The sequence below is a fragment of the Astatotilapia calliptera genome, unplaced genomic scaffold, assembly GCF_900246225.1.
Source record: "Astatotilapia calliptera unplaced genomic scaffold, fAstCal1.2 U_scaffold_1, whole genome shotgun sequence".
Classification (NCBI taxonomy): Eukaryota; Metazoa; Chordata; class Actinopteri; order Cichliformes; family Cichlidae; genus Astatotilapia; species Astatotilapia calliptera.
The window spans coordinates 2,746,433-2,762,777 of record NW_020535618.1 but is presented as its reverse complement, the minus strand read 5'-3'; the positions used below and the strand labels follow the sequence as shown (position 1 = coordinate 2,762,777).

The 16,345-nt window shown below is 44.6% G+C and overlaps 1 protein-coding gene across 2 annotated transcripts in view; it reads left to right on the top strand.

Annotated features, from left to right (window-relative positions):
* The first annotated feature begins 6,177 nt into the window (after positions 1 to 6,177).
* LOC113017257 (beta-1,4 N-acetylgalactosaminyltransferase 2-like) overlaps positions 6,178 to 16,345 on the top strand; it is a 28,197-nt gene continuing 18,029 nt past the window's right edge. Inside the window, exons 1-5 of one of the 2 annotated variants that reach the window (XM_026160413.1) lie at positions 6,178 to 6,198; positions 12,855 to 12,979; positions 14,730 to 14,900; positions 15,049 to 15,155; positions 15,739 to 15,776. In XM_026160413.1, the coding sequence (XP_026016198.1) occupies positions 12,855 to 12,979; positions 14,730 to 14,900; positions 15,049 to 15,155; positions 15,739 to 15,776 (441 nt within the window). In that variant the 5' untranslated portion in view covers positions 6,178 to 6,198. Of the gene's footprint in view, positions 6,199 to 6,407; positions 6,533 to 12,854; positions 12,980 to 14,729; positions 14,901 to 15,048; positions 15,156 to 15,738; positions 15,777 to 16,345 lie in introns of those variants that run through there. The other variant, XM_026160412.1, reaches the window with a different exon arrangement.

Genomic DNA, 16,345 nt, shown 5'->3' with positions numbered 1-16,345 from the left:
TAACATGGTTGCTAGGCAACCTGAACAGCGCTACGAAGGCTAGACCGTCCCATTTCACAAGCCTTGCGCTTCCGCACTTCTCATACTTATAGTACGCACCGTACGTAGTACGCGTACTTCAAGCGTGCAGACCCTGAATTGGGACACAGCCATTGTCTCACCAATAGAATCCCTAACACCAGTAGAACCACAACACAGACCGATCCAACAGGTAACAACACATGGAAAAGGAATGAGGAATCAGCAGGAGTGGTTGTGGTAATGGCGTCTGATGTAGGTTAAGGTGTGGTGGTGTGTTTGTCTAAAATAAAGCAAACACAGTCCTTTCCTTTATTTTTTGGCTTTTGATTAAGTGCACAAATTTATCTTCAGGAAATAAGATTTAGGTGTCAAAGAAATAAAGATTCAATATTTGGGTTATAATTTGTTGTATATGATGATAATAATGATAATAATAATAATAATAGATAGTTTTTTAAATCTTTTGTTTTTGTATTATAATTTAACTTCTTAAATTTTATACAATGAGTTGAGTAGAGCACAGTAGAGTTTACTGGCACTCCTATCAAGAGAAATGTCACTCACAGGTTGATTAACTCATGCAGGCTGTTTAGTGCCAGCAGAAAGTGTTTTGACCATATTAACCAATAAAACCTCATTTAAAAAATAAAATTAAACTTTTAAACTTTTACATTTATATTTATATTTAAGAAAAATACAGTAAACATGCCCCAACCACCATACCACCACTGCTGTTTTTCACAGATGGGACCTGTCAGCATTGTCCTATGACCTGCACAGCTTGCAGTGTGCCCCTCCTTTCTCCTCCAGCCTTCTTAGTCATCCTGTGCCTTCAGCTTGGCTTACAGCTCAACCACCAGTGGAGTTACTGTGGCTCAAGCAGCCCCAGTAGCTTTTTTAATGTTTGATTTTCAGACCAGATTTGACCAATTACTTTTACAGTTTTGTAAAAAAAAACAAAAACAAAGTGTAAAATCTATGGACTCTAAATTGTCTATGGACAAGTTGTCACGGCTGCCGAGGCAAGCCGTGTGGAATAAATGAGGATCCAATCGCAGGCAGTCGTGGAGAAGTGAAGGTGATTTATTGAACACAAAAAGAATGTGGACAAACAGCAAACGGGGCTCGAACTAAACTAAACTGGGAAACAACTAAACTACAGAGCACAAACCTGAATGAAAATGAGCAGAGGAGGATGACGATGAACAGCAGGGAGAAGACACGGTGGATACACAGACTGACACTGAGTAATACAGACGAACCGGCAACAGGCAGGAGAACACACAGGGCTTAAATACACACACCAGTAATCAGGGGATGAGAGACAGGAGGGCAACACAGCTGGGAGGAATATGGGCTGACGGGACAGGGGAAACGTAAACTGATCACACTCACATACGACACGGACCTTCACAATAAAACAGGAAACTCAGACACATGGAACCAGACAAGACATTGAACTAAACAGACAGCTTCACAAACAGATGGGGTGACACCATAGACAGACAGATACAGACGCAGACTCAGAGGCAGACCGAATATAACACAGAACTTAAACAATCATCATCTAGAAAATGATAACAAACTAAAAGCGCTGGGTCACCGACCCAGGACCATGACCCAAGTTTCCTTCTTGTGCTTCCTCTTTGAGAAACCTATGAATAAATGCAGGAGTGTTACTCTATTGTCTTGCTATTGTATAGGAAGACACACACACATACAGACCCACACACATATTTTTGCTACTGTCACGGCTGGCGGAGTGAGCCGTGTGGAGTGGAGGAAAAGGAGGACCCAAAATGCAGCAAACTGATGATACGAGTGAAGTTTATTTACACGGTGGCAGTGGCAAAAACAGGCAATGAAGCATGAGTAATGACAAACCTAAACTGGGAGAAACTAAAGAGCAAACCTGAAATCTACAAAACGGAGAGCGGAGCAGAGAGACGCAGACTAAGGAACAGGATACCAAGAAACACAGACGAGCCGACAACGAACACAGACCGACACCCACTAAATATACACACAAGGTAATCAGGTAATCACACACAGCAGGGAAGAACAGCTGAACGTAATACACATGAGGACTGGAGGAGACAAGCTGAACACAATGACAACAGAAACAGACTTTCAGAACAAAACAGGAAATCTATAACACGAGCCTTCAAAGTAAAGCAGGAAACACAGACTGATTTGCAACACAACACAACACGGAGACATGAACAGAGCACCAAGGACAGACACAGGTAGGGCTGAATATACATCAACTTCAGGTTCAACCCCAAACTAATACAAATCAGAATAAACACAAAACCCTGGGTCAACGACCCAGGACCATGACAGTACCCCCCCTCCAAGGGCTGGCTCCAGACAGCCCACAACAAAAACAGACGACCAACCCAGGGCGGGCGGCGGGGGCCCAGGACGGAGGGACCAACACCGAACAAAACAAGCTCCAGCGAACCAAGGGAATTGTCCAAAACAAAAACACACATGCCGGAGTACGAGAACAAAACACAGTTCAGGAGGCCGGCCTGGAGGCTGACAACTCAGAAGTCCAGGACAGTTCATCTTCTGAGGCCGGCCACGTCGGCGACGCAGATCCATAAGCCGACCGAGCGGAAGGCAGCGGTGGCGGAGTGGAGGCAGTTCAGGGGGCCGACCGTGCACACGGCAGCGGCGGCGACAGGGAAACCGTTCAGGTGGCCGACCGTGCGGACAGCAACGGCGGCGTCTAGGAGGTCGTCCATATCGACGATGACGCTCCACCAGCGGCCCGACAGACGACTGCTGATGTCGAGGCGGCAGTCCGGGACCCGATGGCGGCGTGGCCTTCGTAGCACCAGACGAGACCGAAGCAGAGGCTGGACCAGGTGAAGCTGGACCAGACGAGGCTAAAGACGCTGAAGCTGGACCAGACGAGGCTGAAGACGCTGAAGCTGGACCAGGCGACGCTGATGAGGATGATGAGGATGCGGAGGCTGGACCAGGCGACGCTGATGAGGATGATGAGGATGCTGAGGCTGGACCAGGCGAGGCTGAAGCAGAAGCAGAAGCTGGACCAGGCGAGGCTGAAGCAGAAGCTGAGGCTGGACCAGGCGAAGCAGCTGATGAGGAGGCTGGAGCAGAAGCAGAGGCCGGACCAGGCGAAGCTGAAGCAGAAGCCGGACCAGGCGATGCTGATGAGGGTGCTGGAGCCGGACCAGGCGATGCTGATGAGGGTGCTGGAGCCGGACCAGGCGACGCTGAAGACACGGAGGCTGGAGCCGGACCAGGCGACGCTGAAGACACGGAGGCTGGAGCCGGACCAGGCGACGCTGAAGACACGGAGGCTGGAGCCGGACCAGATGAGGATGAAGCAGTGGCTGGACCAGACGAGGATGAAGCAGTGGCTGGACCAGACGAGGATGAAGCAGTGGCTGGACCAGACGAGGATGAAGCAGTGGCTGGACCAGGCGAAGCGGATGAAGCCAAAGCAGACGCTGGACCAGGCGAGGAGGATGCTGAAGCAGATGCCGGACCAGGCGAAGCTGATGACACTGATGAGGAGGTAGGACCAAGCGGAGCTGATGAAGCTGAAGCTGGACCAGGCGAGGCAGCAGCTGATGAGGATGCTGAAGCTGGACCAGGCGAAGCAGCAGCTGATGAGGATGCCACTGCAGGTGATGCGGGAGCTGGACCAGACGAGGATGATGAGACTGCAGCTGGTGATGAGACTGCAGCTGGTGACGAGACCGCAGCTGGTGATGAGACCGCAGCTGGTGGCTGGACGGGCTCCTCGGGCCCCCCAGCTGATGAGGCAGAAGGCTGGACGGGCTCCTCGGGCCCCCCAGCTGACGAGGCAGAAGGCTGGACGGGCTCCTCGGGCCTCCCAGCTGACGAGGCAGATGGCTGGACGGGCTCCTCGGGCCCCCCAGCAAAAACAGTCTCAGAACCAGTGGGCACTGGAGCCCCTGGCACACACAGAACAGAACCAGCAGGTGCGGAGACCTCTGGCAGGAACGCAACAGAACCAGCAGGCACACGGGCCTCTGGCAGGAACGCAAGAGAACCAGCAGGCACACGGGCCTCTGGTAGGAACGCAACAGAACCAGCAGGCACACGGGCCTCTGGCAGGGACAGAACAGAACCAGCAGGCACACGGGCCTCTGGCAGGGACAGAACAGGACCAGCAGGCACACGGGCCTCTGGCAGGGACAGAACAGGACCAGCAGGCACACGGGCCTCTGGCGAACACAAAGCGGACTGCGGCTGCACAGAGCAGTGACTCAGCTCAGGCAGCGACAGCCGAATGCAGTCCTCAGCTGGCTTCTTAACCTCCAGGGGTCCAGAGTCGGCTGGGGGCTGGAATCCAGCCTTTGGGGAGGCCCTGGAGTGCGTCACAGTCTCTGGGCTGGCCAGCTGTTGCGGACTGACTACTACAGTATGTGGTGTGTCTCTCTGCTTGACATGAACAGGTGAAAAATAGTTCTTTCTGGGTTGGATGGACTTAACTTGTTGTGCAGGAGGAGTTGGTGAAGATGATGGCTGAATAGGTGATGATAAGGCTGATGAGTCTCTTGCCAACTGAGCTATTGACTGAGCCATGGATTGTAACCAAGTGTCTTATAGGTCTGGCTGTGACTGTAATGGAGGTGACGGTTGAGTGGCTAACTGAGGTAGCGGCTGCAGGGCAGCTAACCGAGCTACCGGCTGGGCAGCTGGCTCAACAAACACAGCCCCGGAATAAACAGTCACACGAGCTGTCACAACAGACGGAGTGTCTTTTTCACTCACCACAGCCGGCAGTTCCGAAGTCCTAATCTCCGGCTGTGGGGCGACGTGCCGACGGCGCGATCATCGCTTCCTCCCGGGCGAAACCTCCGGCGGGCCGGGCGAAACCTCCGGCGGGCCGGGCGAAACCTCCGGCGGGCCGGGCGAAACCTCCGGCGGGCCGGGCGAAACCTCCGGCGGGCCGGGAAAAATCTTCACCGCCGGGCTGGGTTGGGAAGCGGTAGCGGCTGGAGGGTGGAGGTGCAGTTCGTTGAGTATGAAGTCCTGTGCGAGCGGGTGAAGAGAGTCCAGCAGCCAGGAGTGAGCAGAGATGAGCTGCTGTAGCCTGGCTTCTACAGCGTGGTGAAGCTCTTCCTCCTCATGCTCGAGCCACAGGTTGACCAACCTGGAAACTGTGTCGATCACTTCCTCCCGAAACTCCTGGGACGGCGCGGATGCTGCTGGGTCCATGTTGGTCGGCTCGTACTGTCACGGCTGGCGGAGTGAGCCGTGTGGAGTGGAGGAAAAGGAGGACCCAAAATGCAGCAAACTGATGATACGAGTGAAGTTTATTTACACGGTGGCAGTGGCAAAAACAGGCAATGAAGCATGAGTAATGACAAACCTAAACTGGGAGAAACTAAAGAGCAAACCTGAAATCTACAAAACGGAGAGCGGAGCAGAGAGACGCAGACTAAGGAACAGGATACCAAGAAACACAGACGAGCCGACAACGAACACAGACCGACACCCACTAAATATACACACAAGGTAATCAGGTAATCACACACAGCAGGGAAGAACAGCTGAACGTAATACACATGAGGACTGGAGGAGACAAGCTGAACACAATGACAACAGAAACAGACTTTCAGAACAAAACAGGAAATCTATAACACGAGCCTTCAAAGTAAAGCAGGAAACACAGACTGATTTGCAACACAACACGGAGACATGAACAGAGCACCAAGGACAGACACAGGTAGGGCTGAATATACATCAACTTCAGGTTCAACCCCAAACTAATACAAATCAGAATAAACACAAAACCCTGGGTCAACGACCCAGGACCATGACAGCTTCTCCTTTTTCTTACACAAACAATATTGACATTACCTATATGCTGAGCATTCCAGTCTTTCGTGTTTACTGTTGCACCACAAGACCTGTAAATTTCACATAGCCATCTAGTCAAACTAGCTTCACTGTCACACTGTCAGGGGAACAACTGACGCCTGACTCAAAACAAAAAAAAAGCTGTTGGCTACAATGAAAACTGGTTATGCTGGAAACTACCTTTATCTACCTAAATGTTTTGAGAGAGAAATATCTGCTTATTTGTACTGCTATTCTTGGTGCATGCACATACTACATACTGCTACACAAGGACCAAAATCCACAAATTATCTAAAAATACAAGAAAAGGTAAATGACATATTATTCAGACTTTGGTTTTGTTGTTTGGGTTTTTTCTGTCGGTAAAGCATGGAGCTGTGTGGATGTATCAGAACAGTTGGTTGAGCTTTTTTTCTGCTGTTTTTAACCTTGCTCAGTGGTTCCGCCTCCTTATCGTACCTCATCGTAACACTATATTGTCCTCTGTGACACCAGTTACCTGAAAAGAAGAACACCGCACCTTTCATAGTGTGCAAACTTTTCAACAATTATATTCAAGTTGTTCAAGTTTTTCAAGAACGGCTTTTCGTCACTCGCTCATCACTTTTTCTTATTGTGGCTCCATAAACAGCAGGGAGAAGAGGTAGGAAATGAGCTATTTTCTATACTTTTGTCATACTACAAGAATAAAAACCCAATATCTTTGAAATTACATAAATAAGTAATGTAATTTAAAATTTTCCGATACTTTCTGATTCTGGCGCTGTAGGTTTTCATTAGTTTTGTTTAAGCAATGTATTTAAGAAGGTAATAAATGTGACAAGTATTTTTGACTTTATCTTCAATTTTTCAAATCTTGAGAGGAAAAATATAGGAAATCTGTGTGTAGAGACTGAACCTTTAGAAAGACATTTTTGTACTCCTTTTAAGGGTTCTTTTTTGTACTTTATACTAAGGGTACAACTTTGCCCTTTAAAGTACAGGTTTGACGTGTAAAAGGTACAAATTACAAGGGTACAAATCAGTACCCACAGTTTAGGGTACAGAACGGTACCTTAGAGGGTACCACCCCAGTGACAAGACATTGTACCCCTATAGGTACATTTCTGTACTTTAATTTCTGAGTGTGCATGCTGAGTATTCCAGTCTTTCGTGTTTACTGTTGCACCACAAGACCTGTAAATTTCACATAGCCATCTAGTCAAACTAGCTTTACTGTCACACTGTCAGGGGAACAACTGACGCCTGACTCAAAAAAAAGCTGTTGGCTACAATGAAAACTGGTTAGTTTGTCTTTGAAGTAAATAGTCCTTTACCACAAAAAGGGAAAGAAGCCCATACTTTTATATTTATATATTTTATTAGGTACACCTGCTGGACAGCTATTTAACCCATGTGTTCAGGCTTTTAGGCAGGTAAACATGGTCAAAACAAGCTTCAGAAAATGCTGATTGACCAACTCTACACATAAAACGTTGTATCACTGAGGCAAGCAAGAGATAGTGGCTCTCCCTTGAGGTTTCACCTTAAAACTAAATTTCTGGATCGTTATGTCATATTAATAATCTTACTCCAGGTAACTGCACTCTGTCTTTAAATATGCAGCCAATGAAAGTCTTCTTTTTTTTTTACCTTAATATCATGGTGTGTTTTAAATGTTTTGGGTCAAGGCACACATTTTTTTTCTGAGCACAGAAAAAAGTAAAACTGTAAATAGTTTTTGTTGTGTGTAAATTATTTTGATCATTATTGTTTCCCTCATCTGTGGAGACTTGGAGTATTTTATATATTTCTTAGAGTATTTTTAAAAAGATGTCAGAGGGTTAAAGCCTGTGGGTCTCCATATGTTTTCTTATGAGTGCATACAGAAACGTATTAACAAGAACAAAAAAAGGTACACCTCTTTAGCAAATACTTGTTTTTTCAGTCACTGAAGATATAGGATTACATTGTAATCTCCTATTTAAAACTGCCTTACAGGTGTGTGTGTGTGTGTGTGTGTGTGTGTGTGTGTGTGTGTGTGTGTGTGTGTGTGCACGCGTGTGTCCTCTAACCACATATAAGAGGTTGAAAAACCAACCAGTTTCCCTCGTAAAAAGCATAATAAAATTAAGAACTCTTAAACAGGTCTGGGTTGAGCGTCGTGTAAAACTTGGTAAGACTGGCACATACCTAACTTGCAGTGAGACTACCTGTGCCAAGGTGACTCATGCAAAATAAATGATACATTGATGACACTGCTGTGAATACTCATACTCACAAATGCTTTAAACAAGTTTTTAAGCTCTACTGTTCTATTGTTTAACAGTTTATCTGTTTTTAAGCAATGTTTGTAGCAATATTAAGATGTGAAAGCAGTATTATGTTTACATAACAGTTAAATAATAATAAAAAAACATTAATGTTACTAAAATCAATGGTAAATTAAGTATTCTGATCTCAACATTTTTCCAAAATAATCATTTTGATCCTACTTGTGCAGACCTAGTTTGCAATGATAAAAACAACATTCTTTTAGTTCAAATTATTGCAGTTATTTATTTTCAAACAGACAAAGCAAAAATGAATTGCGCCTTAAAATTGCAGTCTGTCTGAACACAGGCAGATGGCGCTAATTCTGACATACTGCCTGGACTAATGGACTAATCTCTTCCAATCCCATGAGCCCCTTGGCAGCCAAAAGGACTTATAGTATTGAAAGATACAGGCAATAAACTGTCAAAATGTGTTTTCCAGTGTTTCTGGGTTTTTTTTTCATGTGTAATATATCTGTTTATATTGGTAAACCGATTGTAGATAATAGACTTTACAAAAGGCTTACATATAAAATAAAGAAATAACTTGTGTCGCAAGTATCTTTATGATTCCATGATCCATCCATCCATCCATCCATCTTCATCCGCTTTGTCCGGGGCCGGGTCGCGGGGGCAGCAGCCTAAGCAAAGAGGCCCAGACCTCCCTCTCCCCAGCCACCTCCTCCAGCTTGTCCGGGGGAATACCAAGGCGTTCCCAGGCCAGCCGAGAGATGTAATCTCTCCAGCGTGTCCTGGGTCTGCCCCGGGGCCTCCTCCCGGTGGGACATGCCTGGAACACCTCACCCAGGAGGCGCTCAGGGGGCATCCTTGTCAGATGCCCAAACCACCTCAGCTGGCTCCTTTCGATGTGGAGCAGCAGCTGCTCTACTCTGAGCCCCTCCCGGATGGCCGAACTTCTCACCCTATCTCTAAGGGAGAGGCCAGCCACCCTTCGGAGGAAGCTCATTTCTGCCGCTTGTATCCGCGATCTCGTTCTTTCGGTCACTACCCACAGCTCGTGGCCATAGGTGAGGGTAGGGACGTAGATCGACCGGTAAATTGAGAGCTTCGCTTTTACACTCAGCTCCCTCTTCAAGGTTCAAGGTTCAAGGTTCTTTATTTGTCACATGCATAGTTATACAAGTATAACACACAGTGAAATGTGGCCTGACACGCTCCTCGACATGTGCAAAAATTGGGGGGGGGGGGGGGGGGGGGTGTAGAGGAAGAACATTATATATATATATATATATATATATATATATATATATATATATATATATATATATATTAGGGGTGCAACGATACACAAAATTCACGGTTCGGTTCGGTTCGATACTTTGGTGTCACGGTTCAATGTTTTTTCGATACAAAAAAAATGTTCATGCCTTTTTAATTTGTCATTTATTAAAATTATAAATATATATTTTAACTCAAAAGTACAGTTTTTAAATTTAACCCTAACCCTTGTGCGCGTTTTTTATTTTGACAGCTAATGCGCACCTGCGGACCACTTATGTGCAGCCCTGGTTATTTAGCTCGTCATATTGCAGCCACAGAAATTATTTTGTCCATGAAACCATAAAGCTGCACTTTCTTTTTGCCTTATAGTCTCATTTGTCATAACTTCTCCGTTTTGTGGTAAGCTTTTCTTTGGCTGTCACTTCTTCACCCTGACCTCTCTTATTTGGCTCAGCAGAACTAAAATATATATCCTGCTGCTTTTACACACCGACTCACATAAGCTCAGCGATTCTCTGTGCGATCAACCTCTCACATGTTTAAGCTTGCTGCGGAGATTTCACTTGTCATGTTTGCATAGTAAGCTAACGATTAATAAGACGATGTCAGAGGAATTGGTGCACAAATTATCATCACTCACAGATCAGTGCTGTCGCTCTCTATACACAGTTGCACGATTATAAAGTGAAAGCAAAAAAACAAGCGCAAATTCAAACGCGATTTCAATATGTCACATATTGACAGTGGCTCACCGATGCCAATGACATAATTACCCAGCTACATTTCTGAAAGAATGCAAAAGCATTGACATATATTTTTCCTTCCTACAATAGCCCGACGGGCAGGGTAGCCCGTCTGAAAAAAATCGCTAGCCCCAGGACGTCGGGCTAGCGATATTGCGAGCCCTGTATCTGATTGAGGAATCACTCATCTTTGGAAAAGAGAGTTTATTACAGAGAAATGTCTCTTTCCAAAATAAAAGCTATACTATCCGCTTCTTCTGGGCTATATTCTCAGCAGCATAAGGAGAATCATGTGCTAACAGCTGTCTAAATGACTCGGCTAAAGTTAGTAGCATGCTTGTTGTTTTTGTCTTTGCACTAGGATGATGTCGGCGTAAATGTGCAGTCATATTCGTTGTGTTCCCACTAGTGCTTTCAGGTTAATCTCGTTGAAATGACCTTAACGCCACAACACGGCCAACACGTTAACGAGCTAACTGCGCTAACACACTAGTTCCCACCCATGTAATTGAGCATTGCATGGCACATCCAACATACTGTTTTACTTTAGTCCATGACTCGCTTACCTTCAGGGTCATACGTCACATGAAAACCAAAATAATTCCAAACGCCAGATCTGAATGAGAGTGGGGGAGGTCCATGTTGCAAGGAGAGCTTAACTTCTGTCTTGCTAGCTTGCCCTGCGCTCTTCCTTCTGACGATGCTGTCTGTGTTGAGCGCTCAGTGGATCTGCGCTCGACAGTGCAGCCTAGGCGGAGTAGTCGAACGCAGATTCACTGAGCGCTCAACACAGACAGCATCGTCAGAAGGAAAGTTGATAAAATAAATTACAAATGTTGTATTGTTCGATACATATGCGTACCGAACCGAAAGCACTGTATCGAACGGTTCAATATCGATACGAATATCGTTGCACCCCTAATATATATATATATATATATATATATATATATATATATATATATATATATATAGTATATACACTGGGTGAATGTGCAGTAGTAGCAGCAAGCAGGTGAATTCTGTACATTAATATGAATAGACATCTGACTATTTTACAGGATAGACAATATAAACATATTTAAAATTAAAGGAATTGAAATGTACATTGTGCCTTGGTTTAGAGTGTCTGGAAGAGAGTCCTGTCTCAGTCAATTATAGATGATGTGAGAGGGCGGGTGTGTGTGTTTAGGGCACGGATGGCTTGGGGATAGAAGCTCCTCTTGAGTCTCTCTGTCCTTGCCCGGAAGATGCGGAACCTTCTACCAGATTGCAGAAGTTGGAACAGTTTGTTGCCTGGATGGGACGGGTCCTTCAGTATCTGCGCTGCTCTAGTCCGGCATCTCCTGGTGTAGGTGTCCTGAAGCGGGGGGAGAGCAATCACGACGGACCGGTGCAGCGTCCGCATTACTGCAGCTGCAGCCCCAATCCGTCTGTCGATCTCCGGCTCCCTTCTCCTGTCACTCGTGAACAAGACCCCGAGATACTTGAACTCCTCCACTTGGGGCAGGAACTCATCCCCGACCCGGAGTGGGCACTCCACCCTTTTCCGGCTGAGAACCATTGCCTCAGATTTGGAGGTGCTGATCCTCATTCCCGCTGCTTCACACTCGGCTGCGAACCGTTCCAGTGCGAGCTGGAGGCCCTCACCCGATGAAACCAACAGAACCACATCATCTGCAAAAATCAGAGATGAGATTCTGAGGCCACCAAAGCGAAAGCCCTCCGCCACTTGGCTGCGCCTAGAAATTCTGTCCATAAAAATTATGAACAGAACCGGAGACAAAGGGCAGCCCTGGCGGAGCCCATCACCCACCGGGAACGAGTCCGACTTATTGCCGGCAATGCGAACCAAGCTCTTGCAACGGTTGTATAGGGATCGAATGGCCCGTAGCAATGGGCCAGACACCCCATACTCCCGCAACACCTCCCACAGGACACCCCGAGGGACACGGTCGAATGCCTTCTCCAAGTCCACAAAACACATGTTGCTGAGATTTATTGATAAAAACAGTACAAAAAAACCCCAACCATTTGTACACATATTTACAAATATTAATAAAAAGTGAGTGAATACATTTCAATATTTTCAGCAATCACTCACAATCCTGGCACTGCCATAGTATCTGTAGTCTGCATTTACCACAACGTTCCAGCCGAACAGACAATATCATGTCTGATTCCATGATATTGTGTCTAAATTTTATTCAATTGGGTCTTTTCTGCCCACTATCGTTATGCTACTGCTATATTATTCTTCAATTTCTGCTGGCCCCTTGGTCTGCTCACTCTTCAAAAACACATTTCTAATGTAAATGAGACTGTTCACCCGAATAAATAAAAGACATCTAAATGTTGACAAGTCATTTACAACAGCTTAAACATTACTGGCAAGTACTGGAAATTACTTTTTGGCAATAACACACAGAGCTTCAACTGAGAGACATGAAAGGCAGGATGAACTTTTTACAGAGGCAAAGGAAATAATTGTAAAAAAAAAATGTAAAAATGTAAAAAAAAAAAGAAAGTATTTGTTCATTTTATACATGTTCAATCATATCTAAGATGTGAGTCAAGACATAACATGTTTTATATGACTGATTTGCAAAATGTAACTATTTAGATGGTAAAGATTTTGCCTTTTGTTAATTAATCTACTATAATGTGTGTTTGTGTGTATCAACAGATGTCTGTCTGTACAAGCTCAAAGCCTTTTGTGATTGCTGTTGTCGGCGTGCTGATCATTATGTTTGCATTCTATTTCGGGAACTTGTGTAATGGGACAAGTGCGCTAGCCTACAACAAACAAAGGTAAAGTATTCCTGTATCCTGGTGTGTGTGTGTGTGTGTGTGTGTGTGTGTGTGTGTGTGTGTGTGTGTGTGTGTGTGTGTGTGTGTGTGTGTGTGTGTGTGTGGACATAAAAATATGATATGTATGGTACACATTTTTCTTTTCATGGCAAATAGACTGAAGCAACTGAGTGAGAAGGATAAACTGATGTAGCTAAAACAGTGCTGTGCTGAAAATGACCAGTGCACAAGATTTGTAAAACCCTGATAGTCTGCACGTCAATTATGTATTGATTATTTGATAGTGGGGGCAGCACGGTGGCACAGTGATTAGTGCTGTTTCAATCACAGCAAGAGGGTCCTGAGTTCAATTCCACCATCAGGCCGGGGTCTTTCTGTGTGGAGTTTGCTTGTTCTCCCCGTGTTTGCGTTGGTTCTCCCCGGGTGAATGCCTATGGTTTCCTCCCACAGTCCAAAGACATGCAGTTTGTGGGGATAGGTTAACTGAACAATCTAAATTGTCCATAGTTGTGAATGCGGGAGTGAATGTAAGTGCAAACAGTTGTCTGTGCCTCTGTGTTAGCCCTGTGACAGACCAGCGACCTGTCCAGGGTGTACCCCGCCTCTTGCCCTATGACAGCTGGGATAGGTTCCAGTGCCCCCTGCCACCCTGAAAAGGATAAGCGGAAGCAAATGGATGGATGTATTTTTTGATACTGTCTTTGTCACGATCATTGTAGAGAGAACTGCATATATGTTTAGAAATGTTCTGGGAGATTCGTGAATGATCTCTAATTCATTTTATTCAACATTTGTACACTTACTGTTTCCGGTCAATAATGACCAATCACTAGAAATGAATGGTGGAGACAACAATTAGTGTAAATAACTGAGTTCAGATGGCCGTAAACACACACACACACACACACACACACACACACACACACACACACACACACACACACACACACACACACACACACACACACACACACAATGGATTCCCTAGCAACTACTCTGGAAATGTTTGCCCAATAGAGCCTCACTTCCAAGAGAACGACTCCTCTGTTGGCAGTATCATTGTATCATTGAACATTTCTCGTAGATTTGGTGTACAATGCTTTTTTGAGGCCTTGCTCACAGGTCACTGGGTGTCAGCACCATGACAAGGTGATATATAACCTAAGTGAGGCTCTTTACTACTTATTTGATCACTACACTGGTGAGGAGGAGAGAGGCCAGGAAACTGATGGTGGAGATGCATTAGAGGAGAAATTGTCTGCATCTGAAGGTGGCACGGAATATAATCCATGCAATCTAGACCAAGAAATGACTGATGAGAAGGAATCCAATGATGAAAAGGATGGCCATGCTGAGGCTGCCATAAGGATCACATTACATAATGTAACAGTTGCTATTGTAATGCAGTGTATCACCACATGGCGGCTCACGACTGGTGACTGGTGTCACCCCCTTTTTTTTCTTCTTCGCACCCCTCCTGTAATGGATGCTCCCGTGTGTACGCGGACTAGTGTGCTCTTTAGTAATGTGTGGTAGAGGTAGCACTTTTATTTTTGATATTGTAAATAAATGAGTACTTTTTGGAAAGTCAGAAGCTATTGCTCATTCGCTATCCACCTGCACACCTCCATGGCTGGCTTCATCTCCACCGCACGTTACAATAAGGATATACTTTCTTTTATACTTGACTGTAGTAGTTCATTTAAATGTTGATGTTGAATTGTGACTCTTCAGGACTTCCATATTACAGGCACTCTTCAGGTTCTCTAAGTTATAAGTCATCTTTGCCCACACAACACCGTTTACCTGGTCCATGCACTTGTCCTGATGGCTCTACAATCCTCAAAGACCACATCCCACAAGACCAGTATGAGGATTTAATGCAGCGACGAGCTAAAGAGTTCCAGCAATACAAAGCCAGGTAGAAGATGGATGTATGAGTGGGAGCTTTCCGGGAACTGTTAGACTCACAGTTCAGTAATAAAATAATTTAAAGTGTGTGTGTATGTGTGTTACTGAGTACTCAAAATTATTTTGTGTAATTTTTCCCAATTCCATCTCCTCAACAGGACTAATTCAATCCTATCCAAGCTACTTTTTGCTTTGCCTAATTCTCCTCTGCAGTATCCTATCCAGGGCGTTATAGTACGACCCTTGACTGCAACTGCAATACCAGGTAATTCAAGGTCAATATATGCTTCAGTCACCAGTGTTTTAGTTTTTATGTTCCTATAAAAATATAAATGCAAATAGAATAGGAAGGCAACAAGGCCATGGTTCACAGTTGTTTATGAAGATACTGTTAACATGAAAGTGATCATAGTACTTTATAAAATTATGCTGTCAGTAGTCAGATCGAATTGGTCCCAATCATGTCATTGGGACACAAAAACAGCACAAAAAGCTTAATATTTTCAAAAATACAAAAGTAACGACACCAAAAGATATAGCAGGTAAGAACAGAAATGGCAGAATTTTTAAAATTTGAATGGTGAAAATAGCCTGAGAACTGTGGGAGTAGTCAAAGGACAAAGAACGGAGCAACTAGAATAATAAGAAGATTAAAAATATAGGGAAACAGGAACACAATAGGTTGAATGCCTATGGCATTCACCCACTGAGAAAAACCTGAGTGAAAGATAGCTGAGGTGTCCTCAAGAACTCACCTGGCAACACTTGTGTAATTTCAAAATATGATGTGAATATGTGTATTTCAGTAGAAGGACTAAGTGACACTGAAGGTAATTTTTGAATTTCAGGTTTAGGTCTGCATGCGGAAGAAGGAAACAGCTATAAGGTTGGTCTGATATCACAGATTAGAAACAGGCAGATCTCACCCAGATCTGCCTGACTGAATGGTAGAGGTTGGCTGATTTATGAAAGATGGCTGCTGAATGTTTCTAAATTTCAAAGATATGTGTGTTTAATTTGTATACTGTATACTAACTATCAAAAAAAGTATTATTGCATTCATGTGTGGCAAACGAGGCTTGATATACAATCTACATAGTCAGTACTGGCTTTCATAACACATTGTTATTCAGTTTCAGTCAGTTTATTTTAGTAGACCCTATATTTCACCAGGTAACACTGTATTGGCTAGTGATATATGTAAATCTGTGCAAGTTATTCATGTACAGTAATTTAAAACTGACATGAAAATTTGCATTATTAACCAACCAACCAAGTATAATAAAGTTTAAGTTATTGTGTGTTACATACCTAGTAGAGTCAACAGATTCCCTGAATGTGAATTAAATAAGGAGAGATAATTAGATTTGATTTATTGATGAAAAGAATATAGGTCGGTGTTTTGCGGTTAGACTACGATGGCCTTTCTCAGCAGAAAGGAACCCCAGCTGTGAA